The sequence below is a fragment of the Bos taurus genome, chromosome 11 (assembly GCF_002263795.3).
Source record: "Bos taurus isolate L1 Dominette 01449 registration number 42190680 breed Hereford chromosome 11, ARS-UCD2.0, whole genome shotgun sequence".
Classification (NCBI taxonomy): domain Eukaryota; kingdom Metazoa; phylum Chordata; class Mammalia; order Artiodactyla; family Bovidae; genus Bos; species Bos taurus.
The window spans coordinates 18963185-18989090 of record NC_037338.1 but is presented as its reverse complement, the minus strand read 5'-3'; the positions used below and the strand labels follow the sequence as shown (position 1 = coordinate 18989090).

Below are 25906 nucleotides of genomic sequence, written 5' to 3'. Positions count from 1 at the left end.
AGAATCCATTTTCACACATTCCCTAACCATGACATGGATAAAATCAAGCTCTGTAAAATTCCTGAGACCAGAAATTGTGTTTTGAAATCTTTCCATCTCTCGTATACTAATGTGCAGAATAAGTGTTCAGAGGGCGTGACCCCACAGAGTGGCCGGAGGAGCTATCCTGAGAAGCTTGAGTGGTGGCCGATGGGCACCTGAGCACCGTTTACTGACTCATCTACACGGGCTGCTACAAAGTCCTGTGGCCAGAGGATTTCCCCTCCTCCTCACGCATTTACCCCAAATATATGCACTGACTTGCATCTAGAAAGCATGCAAATACCTTCAACAATAAACGCGTGATGCCTGCCATTAATACAGCTTGCCTAATTTTTCACCTGCTAACTCTGACTATAGGTTCACAACTGGACTGAGATACGTCATTGTCTTTCACTTGACTTTATGAGTTTTACTTGAGACAGAAGCAGAGAGAGTGAGAGCCTTGGGAGTAGGGACTGTGCTGTATTAGAGCTGCCAGCTGTCTGAGCCTCACCTTCGGGACTCCAGAACAGCATCTGGCTTGTGTGCATAGGACCAGTTTTGGTATAGATGTCTGGGGCTAATATACGTATGTTCTCTGATCGTAAGACGCATCCCCGTGGGTCACATGAAGGAGAGGGCTCTGATGTGACACAGGTCTCATTCTGTGTCCCTAGGTCCTCAACATGGATGACCGCATGGTCTAAATAGGATCAATTAAGTGTCAGCAGACAGAGGAAGAACTGGGAGTTTAAATCAGTATCTGGTATTTGGCTGATCTTAAGGTAGTGGCAAGCTTCAGGCACGAAGTGTACTCTGATATGAGACATGGTGGGTCTGTGGACAAAAAGACCACAGACAATAATAAGGTGAAGGAGGAGAGTTCTAACTCTAATGGTGAAAATCCCCAAATGCAAAGGAGCCCAGTAGAACCTGATGGCATTGTAACATTATGATATCCTCAGAAAGCATTTCTGTACTCTCAACATGTTTTACCTCGGGAATACACCTTTCTCATCTTTGCTCCTCCTGTTGTGACCTACACTGGGCCTGTGTGGTATGTCAACCAGAAAAACGGATTTCAAAATTACTAACTGATCTACGCATATAGCTGTCAATAGAGAATTAGTGGTTGCTGGGCAGGAGAAACGATTTTTTTCTTGGTCTTACCTATGCAGTAGGGACAACACTGGCCTTTTCTCAACACAGGTCTTTCACAGGATACAGAAGGGCAAGACTCAGAGTAACAGCTAATGACGCTATCCATGCACACGCAGCTGGTACACACGTCGGGTTTCCAGGACTCAGCTGCCAGGAATATATCCCCTTCATCGTTTTTGCAGTAACTAGGCACACTGTCATTGTGGGATGAGGAAGGCTGGAGAGGTTCATCTGCAAAAGTGAACAGAAGGTCAGCAGTGGAAAGAAGATGCTGCAAGGCACACACTGTGCAACACAGCGAGCCTCACTCTGCCCCACACGAAGCACGCTCGCCCACCAGGCATTCGTGTGTCTCCTTAAAACAGACTCAGGAACAAAAGAGCATGTCTGACTTGGACCAGGTCTGGGTTTTTTAAGCAAACAACAGACATAAAAGGTCTGTTGCAGAGATTCTGTTAGTTGTTTGCACAACATCCATGCTACCTTTTCTCCTTAGCATAACAAAATCCTGATTTGGGGGACGGGAGGTGGGGTGGCTGAGGACTTGGACCACAAGGTTGATACGTCAGGTGGAACAATCTGCTCCTTCCTTTTCTCCCGCACGACTAGAGGCAGCTGTGTCACTAAGCTGTAGCCAATGGATTTACTGGTAATCAGGGGACCTCTGTGAAAGCTTTTGCTTCCCCCTTTTTCTTAAATATTTTTATTTTTGTTTTTGTGGCCACACCATGTGGTATGTGAGATCTTAGTTCCTCAACCAAGGACTGAACCTGACCCCCCTGCAGTGGGAGTGGAGTCTTAACCAATGGACCACGAGGGAAGTCCCAACTTACCCTTCCTTAAAAGAAGGGCAGATGTAAAGCGACCCTTAACCTTCCAGCCTTGACTATAAGCCTGTGGCCTGTAGCTGTAATACCCTTCTCATACCTGTAAAGAGAGGCCTTGCTATCACTAAGATACTAAATTGATGTGGTCAACATCTGGCTCCAAGCTTCCCATAATGCATGGAAAAGAAACCTCTACTTGTTTAAAAACTGAGCTGGGGTTTCTCCTATTTGCAGCCCCATGCAGTCCTAGCCAACCAACACCCAAACAGACTTCTAAACCTCATGTGACACTTCAATGTTCAGGCATTCACATTAATGGCTAAAAGGTGATGCAGAATGTAGTAACTCCTGAGGATGTACCCACAGAGAAACTAGCTGCAAGTCTTGTATGTTTTCCCTATGTACAGACAGACCAGAGGATCTCGAAATCTTGCAACAGAAAAGAACATCGCCAGAAAACCCTGGATATCTCTTTGGGTATTAGCATTCACTGAAATGACTTGAGAACTGTTAACTCAAGCAGAAAGCTGATGGGCTATAACAAAGGAAAGCACAAGCTGGTGAGGTTCCTGGTTGAGTAACGTCACTGACAAGAGAGCACTTCTAACAACCTCTGCACTTGAGAGTCTAGAAGAGGCAGGATGGTCCCACCCAGCGATTCTTGAAGAGAATCCCATTTTCTCAGTGGACACAGGGACAGAAGTATCATCTGTTCTTCTCAGAATCAACTTCATGAAGTCTGCTCTTTAATAAACATGTAGTGATCACAGTCCTGCAGACGCTCTCAGCGTTCCACTTTCTGTCCCCCTCATGAAGACACCCTCTGGCAACAAGTATGGCTGGACAAGGAGAGTCTCTATGAGAAGTGGGGTAGCTGCTTTGTTTTGGGCTCTGAGACCAAATTGTGTAACTGTATCTCCTACTGCCAGTCCTGAAGGCAGCAACAGAGAAAGAACAGCCACTGGTTTCCACTGCTCCAAAAGTGCTCCAGGTTCAGTTAGGAAAACTGGATCACATGCATGTGAGTTAAACATGGGAAGATGGGACTGCTTTCTCAGGGATCTTTTCTGGTCATCCATGTTGAGGGCTAAGTTCTTTTTAAGAGACTGACTGACGTTAACTTTTGATTTGGCTGGCAATCAGGGCAACTCACACTAGTCTACGTGAGGTTCTGCAAGCTGGCATGAGGTTTCTGCGGGTTATGACAGCTTAGCTCTTGCAAGCAACATCCAACCTGGTATCTGAAAACTCAGAAGAGGAAGCAGTGATGAAATCATGAACTAGCAGCTGAAACGAATATCCTACAGTCTGGAGGGGACCTCAGGGGACACAGGGGTGTGCCAGCAGAGCTGGAGTGAGACCTGCAGCTGAGATGCAGTGTCTGCCCCACGGGCAGGAGACTAACTGAAGCCTGATGAAGGTGTCATCTGGTATCTTGCCCACGGTATCTTCCTTTGTTGGGCATCTTTCCATTTTTAGGAAGAAAGGAGAACCCCTTTTTATACCTCTGATTCCAAATATTAACAAGTTACTGACTACAGACATATAAGTATGTTTTCTGTGACCCAAATATTATTGACTAGAGATGTTTCAATATTCACTTACATAACAAATTGCCGGTCATAGGCATTAGTTTCTACAAAAATCCCCCAGTCAATAGTGTGTTAACTAACTTATTCTATTTTTCACCAGTTCTTTCGCTGGTGTTCATTCATTCTTTTTATTTCTATTCCAGCTCCCTCTCTCTTCTGTGCTATGCTTCTCTCCAACTTTAAAATACCAAAAATGAAAAGAGAATTTTTAAAAAGTGTGAAAAAGAAAGAAGTGCTCTTCTATTTTCTCCCTTTATCGTCACCTACAGGGATGGTCAATCTTTCTTCATGAGTCTACTTCTAGGCCTTGTTCTAAGCCAGGCCAGATGAGAATGTAAGTTAAGGACAGAGGGACCAACAGAGCATCAGAGGACTCCCAATCACTACAGGGATGCAATTCTTCTAGTTTTATTACCTATATATCATTTTGGGACAATATTACAATACAAGTATCCTAAGACTGGGCTTCCCAGGTGGCACCAGTGGTAAAGAATCCACTTGCCAATGCAGGAGGTGTTAGGGATGAGGTTTGATCTCATGAGTCAGGAAGATTCCCTGGAGGAGGGTATAGCAACCCCACTCCAGTATTCTTGCCTGGAGAATCCATCTCGAGAGAAGCCTGGTGGGCTACAGTCCACATGGTCGCAAACAGTTGGACAAAACTGAAGTGACTCAGCATGACATGATCCTAAGATTAGAGATGGTATTCTTCTAGCTGTGAAGTACTCCATTTATCAGTGCTGCTGTCGATCTTCACTTGAATTTTAAGACTTTTTATCACTACAACACAACTATGAATGGAAAGTTCTGAAAGATCAATGATGGGGTAGGTGACTGATTTTAAAATCTAAGATCACTCCAGGGACATGCTTATTCACAGATGTAAGTGTAGCCTTTGGAATACTGATCTAGGAAACAAAGTCCTAACATTTACGATAAAGGCTATCATTGAAGTATCCCTCAAGTTATATGCAAAGAAAGGAAGAGTCACCTAGGCATACGTTAATAAAGGAGAGGTCAAAGCCAGGTATACAGGGGGTGCTTCTTCCCATTTGCTGGTAGAATCGGAAGGACCTCTGTTCACGTGCACTGACCTTGAGGCCTGGCTCTAAGAAATCAGTCCTTAGCACACAAAGGAGTCCCATTTCTAGGGACCTCTTGTTCTTTGCCTGGGCTGAACCTCTGAATCCAGTCAGAGGTTAAATCTGGGCCCGTGGTAGTGGAGATGTCCCGTCCCCTAGATCCTAAGACAAGCAGCAACTGAGGTACTTCTCACTTTAGCTAAAGCTTCCTAGGTTACATGTGCTTTTTAATTTTTTTTAAAATATTTATTTATTTGGCTACACTTGAACTTAGCTGTGGCATGTGGGAGCTAGTTCCCTCACCAGGGATGGAACCTGGGCCCCCTGCACTGGGAGCATGGAGTCTTGGCCACTGGATCACCAGGGAAGCTCCTACATGTGCTTTTTAAAAAGTGCTTTCCTTTCCAGGCACTCCTCTCACTCTGTCGTGATTTACTTAAAAAAACCGTTCAGCTCTTCTTCTGGATTACTGCTTCATAAGACAGGAGTTGTGTCTGTTCTCATCAACCCCAGGATCCCCATGGCTCAATTCAGGCAGTCCCTAAGCACTTGTAAAATGAAGCTATAAATGGATTTAAATTCATGATTACCAGTGAAAAGACCACTCAAAGTAGTTTCCATCAGGAGGATGGGAATAGTCATGGTCATACATTAACAGAGAAACATTAGTAGGGTTTGTATCTAAGTAAAAGAGTTATGTTATACAATATAGCAGGGACTAGCGTATATTGCGTAAACAATCCATGTGCAATGCAGAAGACCCGAGTTCAATCCCTAGGTCAGGAAGATCCCCTGGAGAAGGGAATGGCTACCTACTCCAGTATTCTTGCCTGGAGAATTCCACGGACAGAAGAACCTGGTGGGCTAAGTCCATGGGGTTGCAAAGAGTTGGACACGACTAAGCGACTAACACTGTCGTTTCCAGGGTATATCATAACAACATAACACATCTGAACTATTATACTAGAAAAGATGTCATACTAATTAAGCTTTTCAGATTAACATGGTTGAAAATTACACCAAAGACTCTGTACTAAGATAATACCTAAGCAGCAGGGCATGATGACAACAGCAAAAATGTGGCTATCCCTACAATTTCATCTGATGCAATTAAAAATATCATCAATGTGAACCCAGGAAGATTTTGGACATCAACTACGCTGGTTACATAATGAAAGAATAATAGATTCCAGTTGGTTGACTAGACAATCCAATGTAAAGAAACTAATCAAATGCAAGGGTTTATGTTTTACTGAGCAAAAATGCTCTAAGAATATACATTTAGAAAATAAATGATTATTGATTTAAGTTGAAAAGATAACAGACTGAGCAATAGCAAAACTACACTAGTGTGCTATCTACTTGGTAATTATACAAATTAAGTGTCTTCTGGAAAAAAGTTATACATTCTGGTATTAATTAGAATTGCTACTTTAGTTGCAAGATCAGCAATTTATGCTTAAAAAGTCTGACAAAATTTCATTGTATTTGTTACATGACTATAAATTCATCTGCTAAGGCCAGATTATCTGAAGACTGAAAAAAAAAAGAAAACAATAGTGCTCTTTGGACATATGCAGTGCTGGTCGTTTAATACTTTCGGATCTTAATCACTGCAGATTTGAAAATGTGGGTGTTATGCATATTTTAGCGATTCTTCTGTTTAACAAAGTATCTTCATCAAACACATATATCTTACGTTTCTCAAATAATTTTACATTCTTTATCAATAACTGCTCTTCACATTTTGTAATGCCAAAGATGACTTCACAATAGCAAAATCATTTGGAATAATTTGGTGCAGCAGGACTCTCTCTTGAGTCTGAGATTTAGGGTTAAGGGAAAAAAAGGTAGAAACAATTTTCTGTTATTGTTTACAGTCACCTCTGGTGCAAAGCATACTTGGCATATGGCATAAACATGCGCTCGACAGAAGGGAGTGCATTCAGGAAGCCAGCTGCCCGGGTCACTCCTGTCTGGGATACTGGTGACTGGGCCTGGCCTGTTACCCCATGGGCTCCACCCAGCCCACTGGTCTTGCAGGATGACGAGGCTCGGGCTGTGGCCCTGGCCCTCCCCGTGACGCAGCGCCGGTTACCTGGGCACTGTGGGCAGCAGGAGTCCTGGGTGCGTGTGGGGTTCTGGCAGAGCAGCGGCGGGCACACCTCCGTCTCACACAGCACCCGCCCGCTGTGGCACGTGCACTGCGTGCAGGTGTCAATGTGCCACGTTTCTCCCTCCACAAAGTACTCTCCCCCGGGCGCGTGGCAGATGGACGGCGTGCTGAGCTCTGGCTTCTGCACCACGAAGTCATCTGCGGAACGAGAGAAGAGCCAAACACAGGAAATGATCGGGCTGCAGTCTCACCAGCTTGTGAAGAACCCGGTGCTGTGGGCTTTGAGGGACACAGGAGACGAACTGGTGGCTCCTACCCGGAGGACAGGGGAGAAAACATTCCATGCACAGAAATATAAGGCAGAAGGGCTATTTTTCAGGAAGTGGTTCAAGCCTGTCAACATGGAATGACAGAATCTGTCGAGACAATTAAATTACAGGGACCCTCACTGCTGAAGGAAATAGGAGCCTCTTAGGGGATGTCTATGAATGAGTAGGATTGTCTAGAATAAAGATCTCTCACCAACTGAATGCTCACTATGGTCCAGTTTCCATGTTTAGCACTTTACATGTGTTACTTCATTTATTCCTTACACCAGCTGTGTGAACAGGTACTGTTATCCTATTTTACTTATGACGAAACTGAGAACTCAGAATATTAAGGGGAGACAAGGCATTTGAACCTAAGTCTATGCTTCTTTGCATCACGAATATGCCTACAGATTAAACAGAATTGCCAACTGATTTGTGCCTCATCCTCCTCATTATCTCTGGGGCCCTGGGTCCTTTTAGGCTCAGAAATAAGTCCTGCTCTTAAGCAGGACACACCCCACTATAGACCAGCTGTCGGCCCAGTGAGCAGGACTGCTTTTTCAGAATTTACAGTGTGAAACCTCACTTGAGACTAAACATTTGGTGATATGATCAAGAGAGGTAAATGCTCAGAGGTTGACGGTAAGTATGAGCTCTTTCTCCCCAGTGGAGGGGGAATTTGGAGCTCCTGGTGAGATGATAAAGATAGAGAGGGAATTTAATGCTGAAAACGTCTGAAGAGGCACTGGGAGTTGCCCTGAAGTTGTGCTGGGGAAATGAGAAGTATGAAGATATTAACCGTGTTCATATCATCCAAACACAACAGGCGTTTCAAGAAGGTGCTGACAGTGGGGCACCCCGCGGAGCAGCCGTCTGCAGACACTGCGGCGGGCTCACGCCTGGAGCTCAGCGGAAATCGGGCCCCAGAAGATCTACTCTGTTTGTGCAGAGACGCTCAGAGCTGACATCTCCTCAGCACTCATGGGCTGTGTCTTTCCAAGCAGTGTTCAGCCTGAGAGTTAGCAATACTGCGGAGATACAGTGGTGTGGGCCCGGGTCCAGCTAAGAAGGTAACTTTTAAGACAGCTTCATCTCCAGGGAGCTAGTAAAGACTAAAACTTTGACCAAGTGTACATACCACAGAAAACTGACATCAGCTAGCACTTATGTGCATAAGCAACTGGGCCAGACATTCTAGTATATGCGGGAAGTAGAGAGGAAGATAATTAGGATAAAAATTGGGCTGGTATGAGATAAAAGTACATTTCTCATGGCTTACAGGAAAAGATAAAATTGTTCCAAAGAGCATCATCGCACTAATGTTGGAGAGAGGCTCCCGTTGGAAAGGACTTGCAGAGGGTTGAGAATTGCTGCTCTTCTAAACGTGGATGACTAGGGAAAATGGTCAGATGAAAAATGACATGTGTGTGCAGGTGCCTTACTGTGATTTCCTTTGCTATATACATCCATGTGCCTCAAGGCAAAACATGAGTGATCAGATGTGACAGAAAAACTGAAAGGTAGAAAAAGTAAAAGGTAGAAGGTAAGAGAGATAGGGGAAAGAAATCTGAGAAACCATATCATCTAGCGAATCTTCTATCAGAAGATTCAGAGGTTGCTCATTTATCTCAGAAGGAAAAATAGCTGATCTCTGAATAGAAGATAGGAGAAAATACTCTTTAAAGTAGGAGTAGGAGTCCGTGAATGTATCAGTGCTGGGGTATCTATTCAGAAAGATCCATACATGGCAACTCACTGAAGATTTTTGGAAGAAAACATACCTACATATTTATGTATGCCAATACCTATATGTTTTTGTATGTGTATGTCTAGATAGTCACTCATCCACAATTACACACTAATAATTCTGTGTGTGTTTGCATAGGAACTTTCCATATCTCTGTAATAGACAAAACTACATTTGTTTCTCTGACTTGCCATACTCAAGTCAGTCATCTATTCTCAGTAGTATCTTTGCATTTCCACCAGTTAGAGTTCTTCATTGAGTACCAAGTTTAGCAAAGACCCAGATGCAGGCCACACTCTACACTCTCATGCTCATAATTAAAGCATGGGGGTCTTCATGGGAATAAATGATTCTTCTTTCCCCTAAGAGTCATATCAGTTCTGTCTCATTAGATTTGTTTACTTATCTTCTGTTTCAGTAGACACTGGTGGTTTTTCATATTTAACTAGCAAAACATGAACCAGGAAACAGTTTAGATACAGAGCACATCTGGCTTAACCAGGGGAAACAAAACAAACTTTGTCACCGGGCCCACTATTAAAGGGGCATGGAGGCTGCCTAGAACTTTCCTTAGTTATCAAGGTATATAGAATCTCAGGGCTGAAAGGGACTTCCAGTGCCCCTCTGCCCACTCCCACCCTGGCAGGCAAAGCAGGTGCAGACCAAGGTGCTAGTGTGTGGTACCTTCCCTCCCAGGCTGAGCCTGCCTTGCTGCCAAAGGCCCAGATCTCAGGTTCTTGAGTGTACCTGCTGCACAGGCAGAGGGAGATACAGAACCAGGACTGACCAGGGGAAATACCATCACTACTCTAAACGCAAACAGTACATTTCAACTTTAAAAGAAATCTGATTCAAGACTCAGGAGACTTCATGTCTCTCTGGCCAGCCAGCGGACACACTATTTTACTTTGGTTAAGAGAGTTAATCTCTGTGTCTGTTTTCCAAATGAAAATATGCCTGAGTTTATTTTTCCCTAACTCAATGACCTCCACTTAGTGGAAGAAATAATAAATATAAAACCGTGCTGAGCTCTTTGCTTGTTAAGGCACTAGATGAGGTATTATCGTAATAATTACTGTTATGGACAACCATAATTTGGAGCACTGTGAATTATAAATCTGTTCTTCTACTAACTTATTTTGATGAGCATTATTATGATTTAAATGTTTTGGATATGTGGTCACTCTAAACATCTCCGTTTGACAAGACTGCCATATATCTATTAATTAGGAATAAAAAAAAGCAACAGCCACAGACTTCAGTAATTCTCTCCCTCTCGATTATTACTTTATAAATAAGAAGCTTTCATGAGATAAAATCAACACCAAGCCCCTCCAATAAACTAACACATTCAGCCTCAATACACTATCCATAAAGTGGAGGGCTGAAGTTTTAATTTTAAGTACGTAAGCCCACAAACCTTTATACAAATGGAGTTCAAAGACCAATCAGTAAAATGGAGTTCAAACCTTCAAAATTTAGGAGAGTGCTTTTAGAGCTCTAGAATAGTCTAGTGGTTTCTGGCTAATCATTTATCATGCCCTGTTGATGCTTGTGGCTACTGCTGATGAAAACCAGAGAGTTGGAAGTGTGTTCCAGGGGTCGTCCCCTGCGCTCCCCCCAGAGTTAGAGATGTGATGAGGCCCTAGGAGGCAGAAGTCGCTTGCTTAGGGAGAGAACGAGACGTCAGCCAGCCTTTACCTGAACATGATGGGCAGCACCGTCCCGGGTGAATGGTGGGGTTGCCACAGGCAGGCACGGGGCAGGTGATCAGAGCGCACATCTCCCGTCCACTGTGACAGTAGCATTCCCGACACCCATCATGCCAGCTCTCCCCATTTTTATGATGATGGCCATCCATGGATAGACACGTGCCTGACAGGACGGGTGGCCCGGCGGAGGCAGAGACCTCTGGACAGACAGAAGGCAGCCTGGTAAAGCAGCAGCTACTGCACAGGAGAAACAGCCTGCAGTGTCTTCACAGGCAGCGCTACCCAGTCACCAAAAAATCCCGTTTACAGAGCACAGTTCGTGATATGGGAAAGGATCATGAAAAGAATTCATGTAAATATGCCCTCAATTTTGAAAAATGGGAGGAAAAAACCCTTACAAATCCATGTCTCACCTTCTGGAAGGCTTATAACTGAATTTTCCTCCTTTCACTCTACATTCTCTTATGTGCTCAGTCTGTCCAACTCTTTGAGACCCCATGGACTGTAGCCCGCCAGGCTCCTCCATTCACAGGATTTTCTAAAACCAAGTGGGGTGGGCAGTGGGGGCTACAGTCCACGGAGTTGCAAGAGATGGTCCCCTAGAGAGTGATGGTGCTGTCAGAGCGGACAATGACCAGCAAAACTGTTTCACTGACAGGCTGTCTTTTTCTTGGTTTCTGGGGCAAGGGCATGCACTAGCACTTACCTCTGCACTTGCAGATGAGACAGCCATGACTGTCCTTCTGGAAACCCAGGGAGCAGATCTTACTGCACCGGAGCTCTGGGCATTTCTTACAGCGACAGATGTCACAGCCGTGCTTATTCTTCCTGGGTAATTAAAATTTTGTCAGAGGTCAGAAAATCTGAAAGTCTCAAATGACGCCCGAGTGCTCACCCCAGGGTCATGGAAGTGGTATTGTCATTAAGCAGAATGATTTGACCTTCTTCTCTCATGACCCCCTGGAGTGATGAGTAATTAGCTCCCTGGGGCAATGACCACCATCCACCCATGGCCAAGGGTTAGAACTGCCCAAGCACTGAGGTGTCTCTAGGATATGACTATCAGAATCTCAATGACATGACTGTTGATTTGATTAGGAAAAGTGGTACCAAATACAAAAAAGGATGAATGTGGAACTCCATGAATAAGAAGGTGAAGGACATATGGCTGGTCAATACTGGAGGCCAGCATTAAAGGCAGAAGTCCTCCTTTTGTTAGGGTCACTGCCTTCCTCACATGACCACATTCTCTTAAGAAATTTCAGATACCAGTAAACATTTTATTGAGATATCTATAGAATCTTGTAGTACACAGACAGAGAGCTAAAGGACACACAGACATGATGAAGAATAAACCATCTGAGAAGTTTTACAGTCAATGTCCGATAATTATTTCATTCATCAATAAAGAATACCAATTGAAAAATGCTCCACCTATGGGGCATGACTGAAGCACAGAGAATAAAGGAAAATGGCTGGATGAATATAAACTAGAACATAAACTAGAGTGCCTAAATTTTGTGCCTAAATTATCATCAGGAAGATGATAATAAATATGTGCTTATTAAAATATCACCATAGTTCAAGTGGACCAAAAAATTCTTAGCAACAATTCCTTGTTTTCTCTAAAAGGAGAATGGTTTTCTCTAAAAGGAGAATGATCTTCCCTGTTACAAAAGGCATTCATCTGCTCTCCTCTTCATTCTGTTCACTATCTGCAGCTCCAGGTCCTCTCTTAGACTTAACATCTCCTCCACACGCTTTCCCCTAGCTGGGCTTCCTGGGCAGCAGAGAAGGAGTTAAGTCTAGCTACGTTTAAGTTCCATCCCAGGGAGCCCTAAGTGGCAACAGTGGTGCTCAACTAAAAACAAACAAATAAATAAACCCTGTTTTTTCTTATGTTGGACAAATTAAGAGATTCTAAAAGATGACAGCCCTGTGGGAAACGTTGGTATAGAACTGCCCAAGTGACAAACTACAATCTGCTAAGTGGAATGAGAACTAACACCAGGGTTTACATATTTACGTCAATATAATGAAAACAATGAATTAAATGAATGGTTCATACTCATGTCATGGACTGTGCCATTTCTGAGCCCTAACAAGTCTTTAATGGATTTGTTTGTACATTCATTTATTCACCCGTCCATTCCTTCTCTCCAACCCCCTCCCTTGTGTAAGCATTTGCTGCATAAACACAGTAATGATCCACTCAGCAGGTGTACATGAGCATTAACCTAATACTCCCATGTGGTGTCTGGCCAAGATTTCTCCTTCAGAGGCTGTCCTTGAAACACATGTGCTAGCCATTCATTTGCCTACAGCACTCAACTTGGTCCTCCTTGAATGTGTTTAATGACAGGAATATCAAGTGGAATCTACAATCCTCTAAGAGACTCCTCTCCAAAACGAAGTTTGGACTTGAGTGCAGCCTGCATTCTGAACTGTTATAATGCTGTAGCAAAAGGTTGTAGGTAGTATTATGATAATAATCCTTTATTCTGCATTAGCAATTAAGCTAAGAAATAACTCTACTTTTATTAGTATTGCATTCACATTTTAGGATTAAGAATAATGATGATTTATTAGTTAACTTGGGGAATTTTAAAAGAATAATGTCTCCAACTTAATTATCCAATTAAAATTAAGGTTCCTCTCTCCCTGTTAAACATGAATTTCCAGGGAGAATAATAAAAACAATGCCTGTAAGATGCTGGGCAAGAGATGATGGCTCCAAGTCCCTTATACTACCAGCATTATATAAACATATCATATTGGAAAGGGAGACAGACTAAAACGGAAGGAACCAAGGCAGGAATGAGAAAGAAAAATTCTGAAAGGCTATTTTTAAGGAACCAATTTGACACATGCAGAAGGAGATGCTAAGACAGACAGTAAAGTAACAAATGTGAAATATCTATTTTCCCCCGAGAATAATCTGAATGTTCATGGGGTTTGAGTCAATCAAGAATATTTGAAAATTTAAGTCATAATTCTTATCTCCAAGGAAATTCATAAAATCTACTGCTACTGAAAAAAAAAGCATAGTGTAAACTGTAGACAAGCATCAAGGTAAGATAGGGAGGCAGGTAAGGATGCTCCATATTGCAAATCAGCAGCTTGACAGCTACTGATTCATCCTAAGGTATGGATTGAATAGGTTATCACAAAACAGTTGCTGGGACAGCTGTGCAAAGTCGAAGGGCTTACATCTCTGGGACCTCATGAGAGGTCCACTCCCTCTGGCAGTGTCCAAAGGTCCTGCCTATGAGGAGATTTCACCCAACAGGCCCAAAGGGCAGTGTCATAACAAGGCCCTGGCCCGTCTTCCAAAAGAGTAAAACCTGATTCCTATCCTTGGACATACCTCCTCTCCCCACTTTCCGATTCCTCTAACAAAACCAGCACAGATACTTCGGACTTCAGTACACCACTGATTTGTTCACAAACACACAAAAACAGCCTCCCGAAACAGGTAACACACTTCCTCAAGTTACAGACAACCGAGAAGAGCTCTTCTGATTGAGAAATACGTACAGGTATCCGAATGGACAATGCTTTTCGCAGACTGTAGGTCTGCACTTCCGGGGGCGCGGGCGGCACTGACAGGTCTCACAGCCGTAGGCGTCAGTTAGGAAGCCGAAGGGGCAGTTCAAGGTGCAGCCTCGCCTGAGGCCCGTGCAGAGCTCCTCCCCTGTGAAGACACACGGACAGCACGTTTCTTCCAAAGATGAAGGGACCAGAACACACCCTCGCCTTCCCTGATCTTCCAGTCTTCCACAGATGTGAAGTTCTCAGTTCCACCAGAGCATCAGCAATGGTTAAAAACGTGCCATTTCACGTTTATCATGGTTATCGGAATGTAGCTTCACGTTTTGGTACTAATATACAGAATAAAGCTCAACTTTATTGACGATACTCAATAAAGTTTCTTTATTTAATTTGTTCTTATCGGTCACTTCAAACCACTGATTACTATTTATTATTCAAATGTGAGAACTGGAAGCTTACACCTCAAATTTCATTATGCATTTTGTTCCTACTGCATGCCCATGAGAAGCACATTCACATATGTTTACTTTTAAGAGTTTTAGATGTTACTGTATAATACTGTGTACTATATGGGGCATAAAGGACTGCTTACCTTTTCCTTAAGAGGTATATTTCTAATAACTAATACAAAGTGAAATAATCAGTGTTTCACCTAGATACTTTTTCCCCATTGCTGAAAAATATTCAGCTATTTAGATATACTTGGCTAATTGACAAAAAATGTATGTGCCAAAGAAATATCTAGATTAACGTTTATCCACTATTTGAAATGTTCAAACTGTCCCCTGTTGGCAGAACCTGGAGTGATGGCTAACTGTCCTCAGTCATAACTTACTGTAGAAGAGGGGAAAAGAGGGAAGACGAGATGGTGGCTGGCACAAGAAACTTCTATTAGCTTAACAGAAATCTTCTAAAGAAATTTAAAAGGTGTGACACAGGGATTACAAGAGTAACATAAGCAATAAAAATGTTAAGGTAAATAAGAAAAGCATGCTTGGTGATGTAACTAAAGAAAGTTGATGTCTGTCTAAATTAAATGCAGAATTTGAAAGATAATCAAATTTAAAGAAGCAGATATGATGATGGCGAAAGTGCGGCCATGTTTCATCAGTGTTCTGTGTGGACGGTAAAATGGGAAGCAGGGACTACTTTTGTTGGATAAATGCATTTATGTGGATATCCTTTGAGCATAAACATTGTAAATAATGTACACGTCATTGGGAAAAACAGAACACACGTCGCTTCCACACACAAATCCTTTAATCTAAATTTAAACCTTGCTGCTGCTTAGTTGCTTCAATCGTGTCTGACTCGTGTGACCCTATGGACTGCAGTCCGCCAGGCTCCTCTGTCCATGGGATTCTCTAGGCAAGAGAAAGAGAGTGGGTTGCCATGCCCTCCTCCAGGGGATAGTACCGACCCAGGGATCGAACCAGGGTCTCCTGCATTGCAGGCAGATTCTTTACCACTGAGCCACCAGGGAAGCCCCCAAATTTAAACCTTAACTACAATTAAATAGGTGAAATGGGTTCATGTTTTACATAAATATTTTAAGATAGCATCTTTTGTGAATCTAGCTGGCAACACTTGATATTTAATATGCTATCTTTTAAAAAGGATAATGTGATTTATGGTATAATTTTCTAGTTTGTCATCATCATAAACCTTTCATTACACATATTTAATGTAACCTCATGGGTCTGTATCACACAGTGAAGCAACTGATTACTAATTTGCATCCTTAAAAGCAATATTCTAAATGGCTCATTTAAAATTTTATAATTATATGGCTTGAAAGGTCATCATTGCCTCCCCATTATTACAGGGATGATGAAGGAGGGAGAAGACTTTCATAGCCACACTTCTTTCTCTGACACCAAGATCTAAGTTGTGAGTCCATTTTTTTTTTATTTGCAGAAATTTTAAACCTTGACATCAAGTACATGATGTTGGGAATTAAAAACACCCTGAGAACACCCCTGGGGACTGAATTCCTTGAAACCCTAAGTCTGAGCACCTCTGTGCTTTCATTTTTCTGGTGGTCCTGTAAAGACAAGGAGTTTTCCCACAGATCTTAAATTTATTGGGTTGGCCAAAAAATTTGTTCAGGTTTAGCCGGCAAGACCTGAACAAACTTTCTGGCCAACCCAGCAGAATGGGCTTTCATCCTTAATAAAAGCTGTTGCATCAACTAAGCTTAAAAATTTTGAAAGAAACTAAGTTTGTCTTTACCCTCTGCTTTGCAGTAGAAGGGAACTTCAAGCAAAGGCTGCTACGTTTAAACAGAAACACAGGACATTCATGGTCTTCAGACTGGCTGTGACTTCTTGAGCAGGTTGCCACTGTGCTGCCCTGACTTGGGATAGCTCATCAGCCTGCTATCTCATTTCCCTCCCCAGAAGAAGGGAGCTCTAGGGCAGGGACCCACTTATAGTCCAGGTGCTATCATGGTGTTCACCATGGAGCGAGCACTCAACAAGTACTTGTAAGGGAATGAACCCGTCAAAATTCTTGCTATTTACTCCTCCACTCTCATCAAGACTGACATGCTCATAGAAAATAATGGGATGAAAAAACTTAGTATCAAAAAACTTTAACAATACCGTTAAAGTTTTTTGATACTAAGTTTTTTCTGCTGCTGCTGCTAAGTCGCTTTAGTCATGTCCGACTCTGAACGACCCCATAGACGGCAGCCCACCAGGCTCCCCCGTCCCTGGGATTCTCCAGGCAAGAACACTGGAGTGGGTTGCCATTTCCTTCTCCGATGGAGGAAAGTGAAAAGTGAAAGTGAAGTCGCTCAGTTGTGTCTGACTCTTCGTCACCCCATGGACTGCAGCCTACCAGGCTCCTCCGTCCATGGGATTTTCCAGGCAAGAGTCCTGGAGTGGGATGCCATTCTAAATGTCTCCAAATATCTAACTCAGAAATAGGGAACATTAAAGATTTCAAAGTATTCCTAGATCCATGTATCAATTATGAACTTTTCTTCAGAGAAGTATAACTTTAAGGCAAACATTTTACAAGAAGATGAGAACAGATACACTAGAAACATCTTATTTATAGATGGGTAGGGTTTATAGGTTTGTTTCAAAAGCTTCAGTAGAAAGAATGGTGAAAGTGAAAGTGAACTTGCTCAGTCGTGTCTGACTCTTTGTGACCCCATGGACTATAGCCCACCAGGCTCCTCCATCCATGGAATTTTCCAGGCAAGAGTACTGGAGTGGGTTGCCATTTCCTTCTCCAGGGGATCTTCCTGACCTAGGGATTGAACCCCTGTCTCCCGCATTGTAGGCAGACGCTTTTACTGTCTGAGCCACCAGGGAAACCTTTATGTTTATAATGTTTCAATGGTATGACTTCACTGTGATCCAAAAATGCCTTCCAATCCAGAGGGGAAAATTTCCATTGAAGAGAAGTGATAAATAATGGCGAACTACAGAGCCTGTATGATATGGCTGGTTGACAGCAGCTATGCAGTAAACTTTGTTTATTTGGGAGAAAAAAAGATGCTTTTGCTCCCAGGGGCACAGCGTGGCCCCAGCTGTGGGGAGCACGGTTTGTACTTTGCTTTAAGGGAGCACCACGGGGGCTGCACACAGAACAGTGTGACGGCGCCCCCAGAACTGCGCTGCGCTTCTCCCCACAGGGCTTCACGCTCTGGGGCTCTGGCAGTTCCCGCCCATCTGCAAGCAGCTAAGGATACCGCAGACAGAGCTCCCAAGGCTGCTAAATTAAGAAGTGTAACCCTGCAAACAGTGGTCCCAATTTTGCCCCTGATAAGTGTCTGTTCAGAGTAACAATGACATGAAAACAGGAGCCTGCCTCTGTGCACTTGATGCTGCAAGCTTCTTTAGATGCTTGCTTCAGATATATATTTCATGAAAACGCTGAAAGCTTTTTCTCTTCCTGCTACCATTAGTTTTCTATGTCTGCATTAGTTTCTAGCTAAAAGCTTTTATTAATCCCTAGAATTACAGAATGTTAAAAACTGGAAGAGAAGTTACAAATAATTTGATGAAATCCACTTGATTTTAAAATGTAAATGAGATGCTAAAAGATTGACACCATTTAATTAATATGGATGTCATTTACTATATACAGTACCTATAGTAAGCGGAAGTGCATAATGTATGACGGCAAACATTTTGGTTAAAGTAATGCTACTAACAGCTTGGTATCAATAAAGTTATTTTTAGTAGCTCATCCAAATGATTTTGATTTTGACCTCCGTTTCTACTGAGCATTCTTAAACATTTTCCACCATGTTTCTTTTCTTTATTCTAAATATGTCTTTGAAAAAATGAGTCAGGGACAGTTTAAATTGTCTGTATGCTCCTGATGCATTACTTCGCTTGAGAGTGTTATAAGAAATGTTATTTGTTACGGGTTAAAAAAGCAAAGTTACAACATGTTCAAATAAAATCATCCTTTGTCATATACCTTTCAGGTTATTTTTAAAGAATTTTTTTTTGTTTTGATGTGAACCATTTTTTGAAGTCCTTATTGACTTGGTTACAATATTGCTTCTGTTTTATCTTTTTGGTTTTTTGACCCTGAAGTATTTGGGATCTCAGCTCACTGACCAGGGATTGAACCTGCAACCCCCTGCAATGGAAGGTTCACTGGACCACCAGGAAGTCCCTCTATGTTCTTTTTAAGGATGTGTTTCTTCTGGGTTTTGATTTCAATCTTCAGTGACTATCTATGATATGCTTGACTATAATGTAATAGCATTACAACCTAATATCATATAACCAATATTACCAACACATTACCAATACTAGTCAGGGATAAGGTCCATTTTTATCTTTTTCGTACTCCTAGGGTTTGGCATATAGTAGACACTCAATAAACGCTAGATGAATGAAAGGAATGAACCAGCAAACAACCAACCAGCCCCAGAGGAGAAACAGTCATTTGGTGCTGGTCTTAATTTTAAGAAAGAAATCTTGACACCAGTGGTCTATACATATAGTCTAACTCCTAAGGGAAAACTTGGGTATAGATGGTTAGGACCAATGCATATGAAACAGATTTCGGTGGGATGCAGAAAAATAATGTAAAGGAGAGATTTAGACAAAATCCATACTTAACATGTAGCTGCAACGGGCAAAAGAACATATTTAGCCATCCTTCAGTACAAAGGACTTTCATTTTTCAAAACCAGGTGAAAGAGACTGAGAATATTCAAGGGTTAAAATGAAAAGGCGAAAGGAAAGCTGTTTGCATGTCTGCCCGCAGAGGACAGGCAGAACGCGAGGCAGGCTGGTGTCGGAGCAGAGGAGGGGAAGCTGGGGGCTTTCCACGTCAGCCAGCTCCAGCTGACTCAGAAAAGCATGTTATAAAACAGCTATTGTGCAGAGTAAACAATTACCGTATGTCAGGTACTAAAGCTAGCTTTGCATTCATTAATTAGTTGTCCTCCAAATAACCCATTAATTTGGTATTATTACCTGCCCTGTATAGCCACAGACACAGAGGCTCTGGGAAATAAAGCAACCTACCCAATCACCCAGAGACAAGTCAGTCTGATGCCAGAGGCTTGGTGGGGAGTTGGGTCCATACAATCACAAGAATCTGACAACTGAGGATGTGGCAGTTTGGTTTAATTTGACTCACCTATCAAAAGGTGTCAGGATTGCTAATGGCAGGGGATGACAGCAGGAAGGCTCTATGGCTTTGTCATGTACCTTCCGTGTACTTTTGCTTGTTTGATGCAGACAAAATGACAAATTCCAGTTGACACAAAACGCAACGGTCTCCTGTACTTATTTCCTCCTACGTGTTAATGAAATGAAGGCACAAAGCAAGCAGGACGTGGGGCTGTTCCTTTGACAAAGCCAGGCAGAGCAGAATTCTCCTGATAGTCTCAACTTGCGAAAAGCCAGTCAGATGTTTTTGACTGGCTCCACTGACAACTGAGGGAAATTGCTTCTTTGGATTTGACTTACAAAGGGCTCACTGTGAATCAGCTGGGTGCTTATGTAAGTGTGCCCATGTGGCCACAAGTTCACAACACCAAAGCCCAGGTGAAGACTGTGAGTGGGGTGATTAGGCACAATGAAACATAAATCTTTAGACTTCAAAAAATTCAGGGAAAAATATTAGGTATGCTCCCATGATCAAAATGGGTATATAGCTCAAGAGATACAAGAGAAGGATTAAAATGTAAACGCTTTGTGATACAATCACTAATTATTTTGGGGTCAAAAAACTCAAGCTGACCATTTAAGCCAACAGATACAGCTGCCAAAGCAGGTGCCTAGTGAACTTGGCCTTCCACAGGGAGATAAAGAAGGCAGATAGGTGTATAATAGGGACCTGCCCTCCTCTGAACAGAAACAAGTGTAGGAAGGCAGACAGTTCCTGATTGGTTGAGGCTTATGGGAAATTTAGAGGTAGGAACGACCATCATCACAGTAGTTTGATAATCTCCCTTGCAGCACTAACTCCATCTGGCAGACAGTATGATGGTAACAAGTAACTGAGAAAACTGAATTATGCAACTTCTACTGAGTATCTGGTCTTCATCAAAAATATCCTTACAAAGAACAGCATTGAACAATTAAGGAGAAGAGGAATACAGAGTCCAAGAACACTGATAAATCAGAAGGTGATCATCTCTCTACATTAATTGATTCCAACTCTCTGTGCCTAGGGTAATTATACCTAGAGGCTCACAGAGAACCTGCTGATTATAGAAGCACTGTCCGTATTTGGAAACATCAGAGCAAAAAGAAAAAGTTCAGAAAACTAAAGAGGCCAACTGTCGATTCAAAAGGACAAAGGACTAACACTACAGAAACTAAGCTTGACATTGACAACTGAAAATCCTGCAGAATGAACGTTTAAACGTGGGATTTTCGACATTTAGGAAAGAAACCAACGACTACCAGAAGGCAGCATGCTGAAAGTGAAAGTCGCCCAGTCGTGTCCGACTCTTTGCGACCCCGTGGACTATGCAGTCCATGGAATTCTCTAGGCCAGAATACTGGAGTGGGTAGCCATTCCCTTCTCCAGGGTACCTTCCCAACCCAGGGATGGAACCCAGGTCTCCTGCACTGCAGGCGGATTCTTCACCAGCTGAGCCACAGGGCAGTATAGGTTTGTGAAAAACAATCCATACCCTACCAACTTCATCACGTTTAAAGTAGGGTTTCCAGCAAAGAAGTGTTGCAAATAGAATGTATTTTGATCTTAGATAAGGTACAGGCCAAGAGTTTCAAGATTTCTTTGTGGAGATGGAGCTGTTATGATGTTAGCTGAGTAACTCCAAAGAAAAAGTGAAGATTGTGTTCAAAGTCATTTCACAGGCAGGTCTTTGGTGCTAACAGGGCCCTGTCCTTGGTTCTGTACAACTTATTTTAGGGCAGTGATTTAGATGAGGACATGTAAGTTATGCTCATTTAATATAAACTGAGAGACACAGATAAAGTATGAGATCATATCATCAAGATTCAAAAATTTCCCAACTAGCTCGTAAACGGTTGAAAATGCTCAGGGAAATTTCTTGTTCAATCCAACCCTGCATTTATGTCATTACAAAAAAAATCAAATGTCCAAGTACAGAACAGATGAGAACCACCTAATAGCAGCTAATGCAAAAAGCACCAACTGGTTCCAGATCCTTATAAACTCAGTGTTAGCTGACAGTGTATAATCCAAAGAGCTAACAAGCACTTAGGCCACACAATAGCAGGGCAGTGATCAGACCAAATTCTGGAGTATTCTGTTTGTTTCCAGGCCATACATTTATATGAAAACCATGATATATTTTTAAGTGTATCAAAAGATGGAAAGACCCAACAGAATTCTAGAAACTGCGTCACCTGGAGAATGACTAAAAATGTTTATTCTGGTAGAAGATTTAGAGGAATTCAAAATCGTTTTAAACATGAAGGGCAATTTTTTTTTTTTCCCCCAGGAAGAAATGCAATATAATATACCCTATCTTCTTTCAGAGATCATGGTGGAGACATGATTGGAATCTACATGGAGAAGAGTTGGGGTCAACAAAGGGGAGCGCATTCTAAAGATTATGGTGCCCACATGTGGAATGTGACACTTCTGTGTGAGTGACCTCCTTGTCACTGGATGACCCAGACAAGGATGGTACTTAGAGCGTCCGGAGTGTTTGGAATCATGTGCCCCAGAGCTCCCAAGGCTGCACCCACGAAGCAGCTGGACAATAAGGAGTATCCTGATGTATAATGAAATGAAGGCGAAAAGCAGAATAAAGGGCAGCTCTTTTTCTGCAACTGACTGTGTGTTTACATTAAGTACACTTTTTTCCCTCTTTCAGGTTGCTAAGGCAATGACATGAACAGGAATGAAAAGGATATTTAATCACATAATGTGCTTTGACAATATCATATTAGGCTCTGAAAAAACACAGGCTTCCATGTACTCACTGTTTTTGCACTGACAGGTTCGACAACCATTGTGATCGAGTTTGAAACCATAAATGCAGTCCTTCTCTGTCAGGGTACAGTTTGATAACTCCCCACATGCAGGTGGATCAATTGTGATGTAGGTTGGTTCTAATAACAGAGAGAGAAAAAAAAAATCAGTGAAACATATGATTACCTCTTAAATGCTATTCAATCTTTGAAATCCCACACTATGGTAAGTTATAGGAAAAAAAACCTCATCAATAATTTTCATCAGATCCTAAACTTTTATACCTTCATAATGTTGTTAACCCCTGAAAAAGAAATATTTTTATTTAGATTTTTGAAAATCCGACCCTCTAGTTCTTTATGTTTGAGCAATTTATACATTGGGTACCTTCAATAGAAAGCAGGCAAGAAAGGTTAAAATGAATGTAAACTTTTAACTGTTCTTCTATCTCCTCCTGATGTTTTCTGAGTTTTTAAAATAATAATCAGGACACAGGGAGTCAATTATCTCACTCTCCATTTTGCAATACTTCTGATATCTATTTGAGTTTTTTTTTTTTCCAAGTTACTAAATCAGAGATGTTTCTGAGACTTTAAAACATCTGGATTTCTTTGATCTGTTATGTGACACTCTCTCAATTATTATAGATGACAGAGCAGATAACATCAGCTATAGGAGCTTATACTCAGGGCCCAGGGCATATGGGAGTGGGAGTGAGACACACGCATTCTGGAGGAGAGAGCAACCATCCTGGGATGAGATGCACAGAAAAAACCAAGGCCAGAGGCGATCTTCCCTGCTGTGTTAATAATGAAGGATTGCTCTGGGTGATAACAGTAATCACACACTTATATATACAGTGTATTACATATCTACATAGTGTCCAAGGTGCTCTTCATAAATGCTTTCTCATTTCAGATCACAGTCCAATGAGATGGGTGTTATCATTATCCCTATTTTAACTGATGAGGAAATCTAGCATCCTGACTTGCCCAAGGTCATGGAGTTAGTAAGTGGTGGATCCCAGATTCAAATCCAGGTGTTCTGGCTGTCGGGTCACATGCTCAGCTTCTGTGCGATACAAAGCACCTTACAAGGGTACCTGTTTGGCGGTGACTGATAATGGACAGTTTATACAACCTCAGTCCATGGCAAGAGTGCCGTCCAAGGGAACAGGGACAATGACATATTTACGTGGCCTCTTTTCAACCCAAAGATGCTATGAACTTCTTCAGAATAAGCTAGTTTTCACAATATCTTTGGGAAGCGCTAAATACAGAATGTCTCTAACCTATGTTTTCACAAATGGAAAATATGAGGTGCAGAGAGGGTAAGTGGCTTATCTAAGTTTACATAGCAACCCAGTAGCAGGCTGTGAATAGAACAGAACAGAGGTTCCTGACCTCCTGTCCAACAGTCTATCCATTAGTCCACACTGTCTTCTCAAGTTTCATCTCCAGTTACCATGGAAGAGAGACCAAAAATAAGTGTTTTAGCTGCCACTGCTAAGATCAAGAGTTCTACGTTTTTATCCACCTGCTAAAAGAGGCCAGTGATTCAACTCTTCACAGGTGGTGAGCAACTAGGGCTTTATTAAAGAGATGCTTTCATCAGCATTCTCCCAGCAAAAATACATATGAAGACGGTATAGCACATTCTCTATTTTTATTACAGTGCAGTTGAAGAACATCTCCCTGAAATTTTTATCTAAGTTCCGCTGTTATAAAACTTCTAATTGTCTTCAATGACTTAAAGTATCTATTTTGACATATAAATATCGAAAAGTGGTTTAATTTTCAGGCAAGTTTTAAGAATGAGTGGATTAAATACAGGAGTGTTGCTTTCCTCTCTTCTTTTAAAGTTTACTGTAAACATTGTTGACCAGTTGCTTTATCTATCTACGTCGCCCCTCATGGCATGTGGTGATCTTAGTCCCATGACTAGGGATTGAACCTGTGCCCCTGCAAGAGGAACACAGATTTCTTAACCACTGGACCACCAGGAAGTCCCACATCTTCCGTTTTTAAACCTACAGGCTTTGCTTTATCACCAGTCTTCCTACCCATCCAAGATAACTCTATATCAGCCTTTAGCCATAAGACTGCTGAGGTTTTGTCAAAATTATTCTAACCACAAAGATAAGATATAGCAGGGGACCAGGATCACATCTGAGTAAACCACATCACAGACAATCCCATCAAAAGAGGAATTAGGTCTACATTCCAGAGAGTTAAGGATCAGGGGTGGCTTCTAAACTCTTTGGCTAGCACTTCAGTGAATGGCTTATGGGTAAGAAATGTCTTGGGCACATCCACACAGACCCAAAGCTTGTATTCTTTACTGATGTTTAGGTTTATGAGAAACTTCTGCCTTCAGAAAGTGTATGATGGAAAAATATATACCTGGGCAGATGACACTGACACTGAAAATGCAGAATAATCCCAGGGCAGTATGGGATTGTACTTTCAATGAGTGTTAGGGATTTAAGAAACACGGTGATGTACATGTGTATCACTGGTGATGTGCATCTTATTTTTGGTCCATGTCCTGACTAATGGATGAGACGAGGAATGTGATCTGTGGCTAGAAAGTAAAAGAAAAAAAAAAAAAAAAAAATAACCGCGGCATTAAGGATCAGAACCACAACACTGACTCAAACAGTCCCACACGCTATCCAATGGCTGCACCTGCTAGGCAGTCAGGTGCCAGGTGCATATCAAGCACACATTTCTCCAGTACAGGAAATACATTCAACATGCGTCCCTATAACATTCAGGATAACAACTTTAGCTTAGTTTACCAAATGAAAAAAAAAAAAAAAAGCATAGAAGGGCTATTTAAGTAGGTGCTGGTTCCACAATGCTGCATTGTAAATATTTTAGGCAAAACAAGTCCTACTGAGTGTCTTCCAGGTTTTGACAATGTGGCAGAATGTAAAGAAGCAAAACATGATTTTGTGCCTCTAAAATCAATATTTCCCCATTCATCAGTGATGTTCATCAGAGGGAAGAAACTGTGAAGCATAGAACTCTCAAATTCTGACTCCCTCAACATTTACTATTAAAACACAGAAAAACTCAACAAAACCACTTATTCAACAGAACCTATTTACTCTAAAACTATTCAACTGCCCCTCAACAGATTAGGCTGAACGCAACACTCACTGTGATATGTTAAATATAGACAGATGTCTAAATTATTTTTAAGAAGCGTTTTAACACTAGTCATTTCATTTTATTACATTAAACAAATAATTACTGTTTTTGCTTTTGAATACAAAGTGGAACAAATTTCGAGAGCCTCATGAGGGTGGAGGCGCACGTCTCTGGGGTACTTCCTGCTGCCGTCCTTCGTCACCGGAGTAACTGCTGATTTGTAACACACA

At 42.0% G+C, this 25906-nt stretch overlaps 1 protein-coding gene across 3 annotated transcripts in view; it reads right to left on the bottom strand.

The window, feature by feature from the left end:
- Nucleotides 1–25906, bottom strand: part of CRIM1 (cysteine rich transmembrane BMP regulator 1) — a 209347-nt gene that overhangs the window by 33575 nt on the left and 149866 nt on the right. For all 3 annotated transcript variants that reach the window (XM_010809917.4, XM_005212577.5, NM_001205298.2), the window contains 6 exons: nucleotides 22533–22661; nucleotides 14107–14263; nucleotides 11276–11397; nucleotides 10559–10768; nucleotides 6782–6997; nucleotides 1192–1413 (listed from right to left, as the gene is read on the bottom strand). In XM_010809917.4, the coding sequence (XP_010808219.2) occupies nucleotides 1192–1413; nucleotides 6782–6997; nucleotides 10559–10768; nucleotides 11276–11397; nucleotides 14107–14263; nucleotides 22533–22661 (1056 nt within the window). The remainder of the gene's footprint in view (nucleotides 1–1191; nucleotides 1414–6781; nucleotides 6998–10558; nucleotides 10769–11275; nucleotides 11398–14106; nucleotides 14264–22532; nucleotides 22662–25906) is intronic.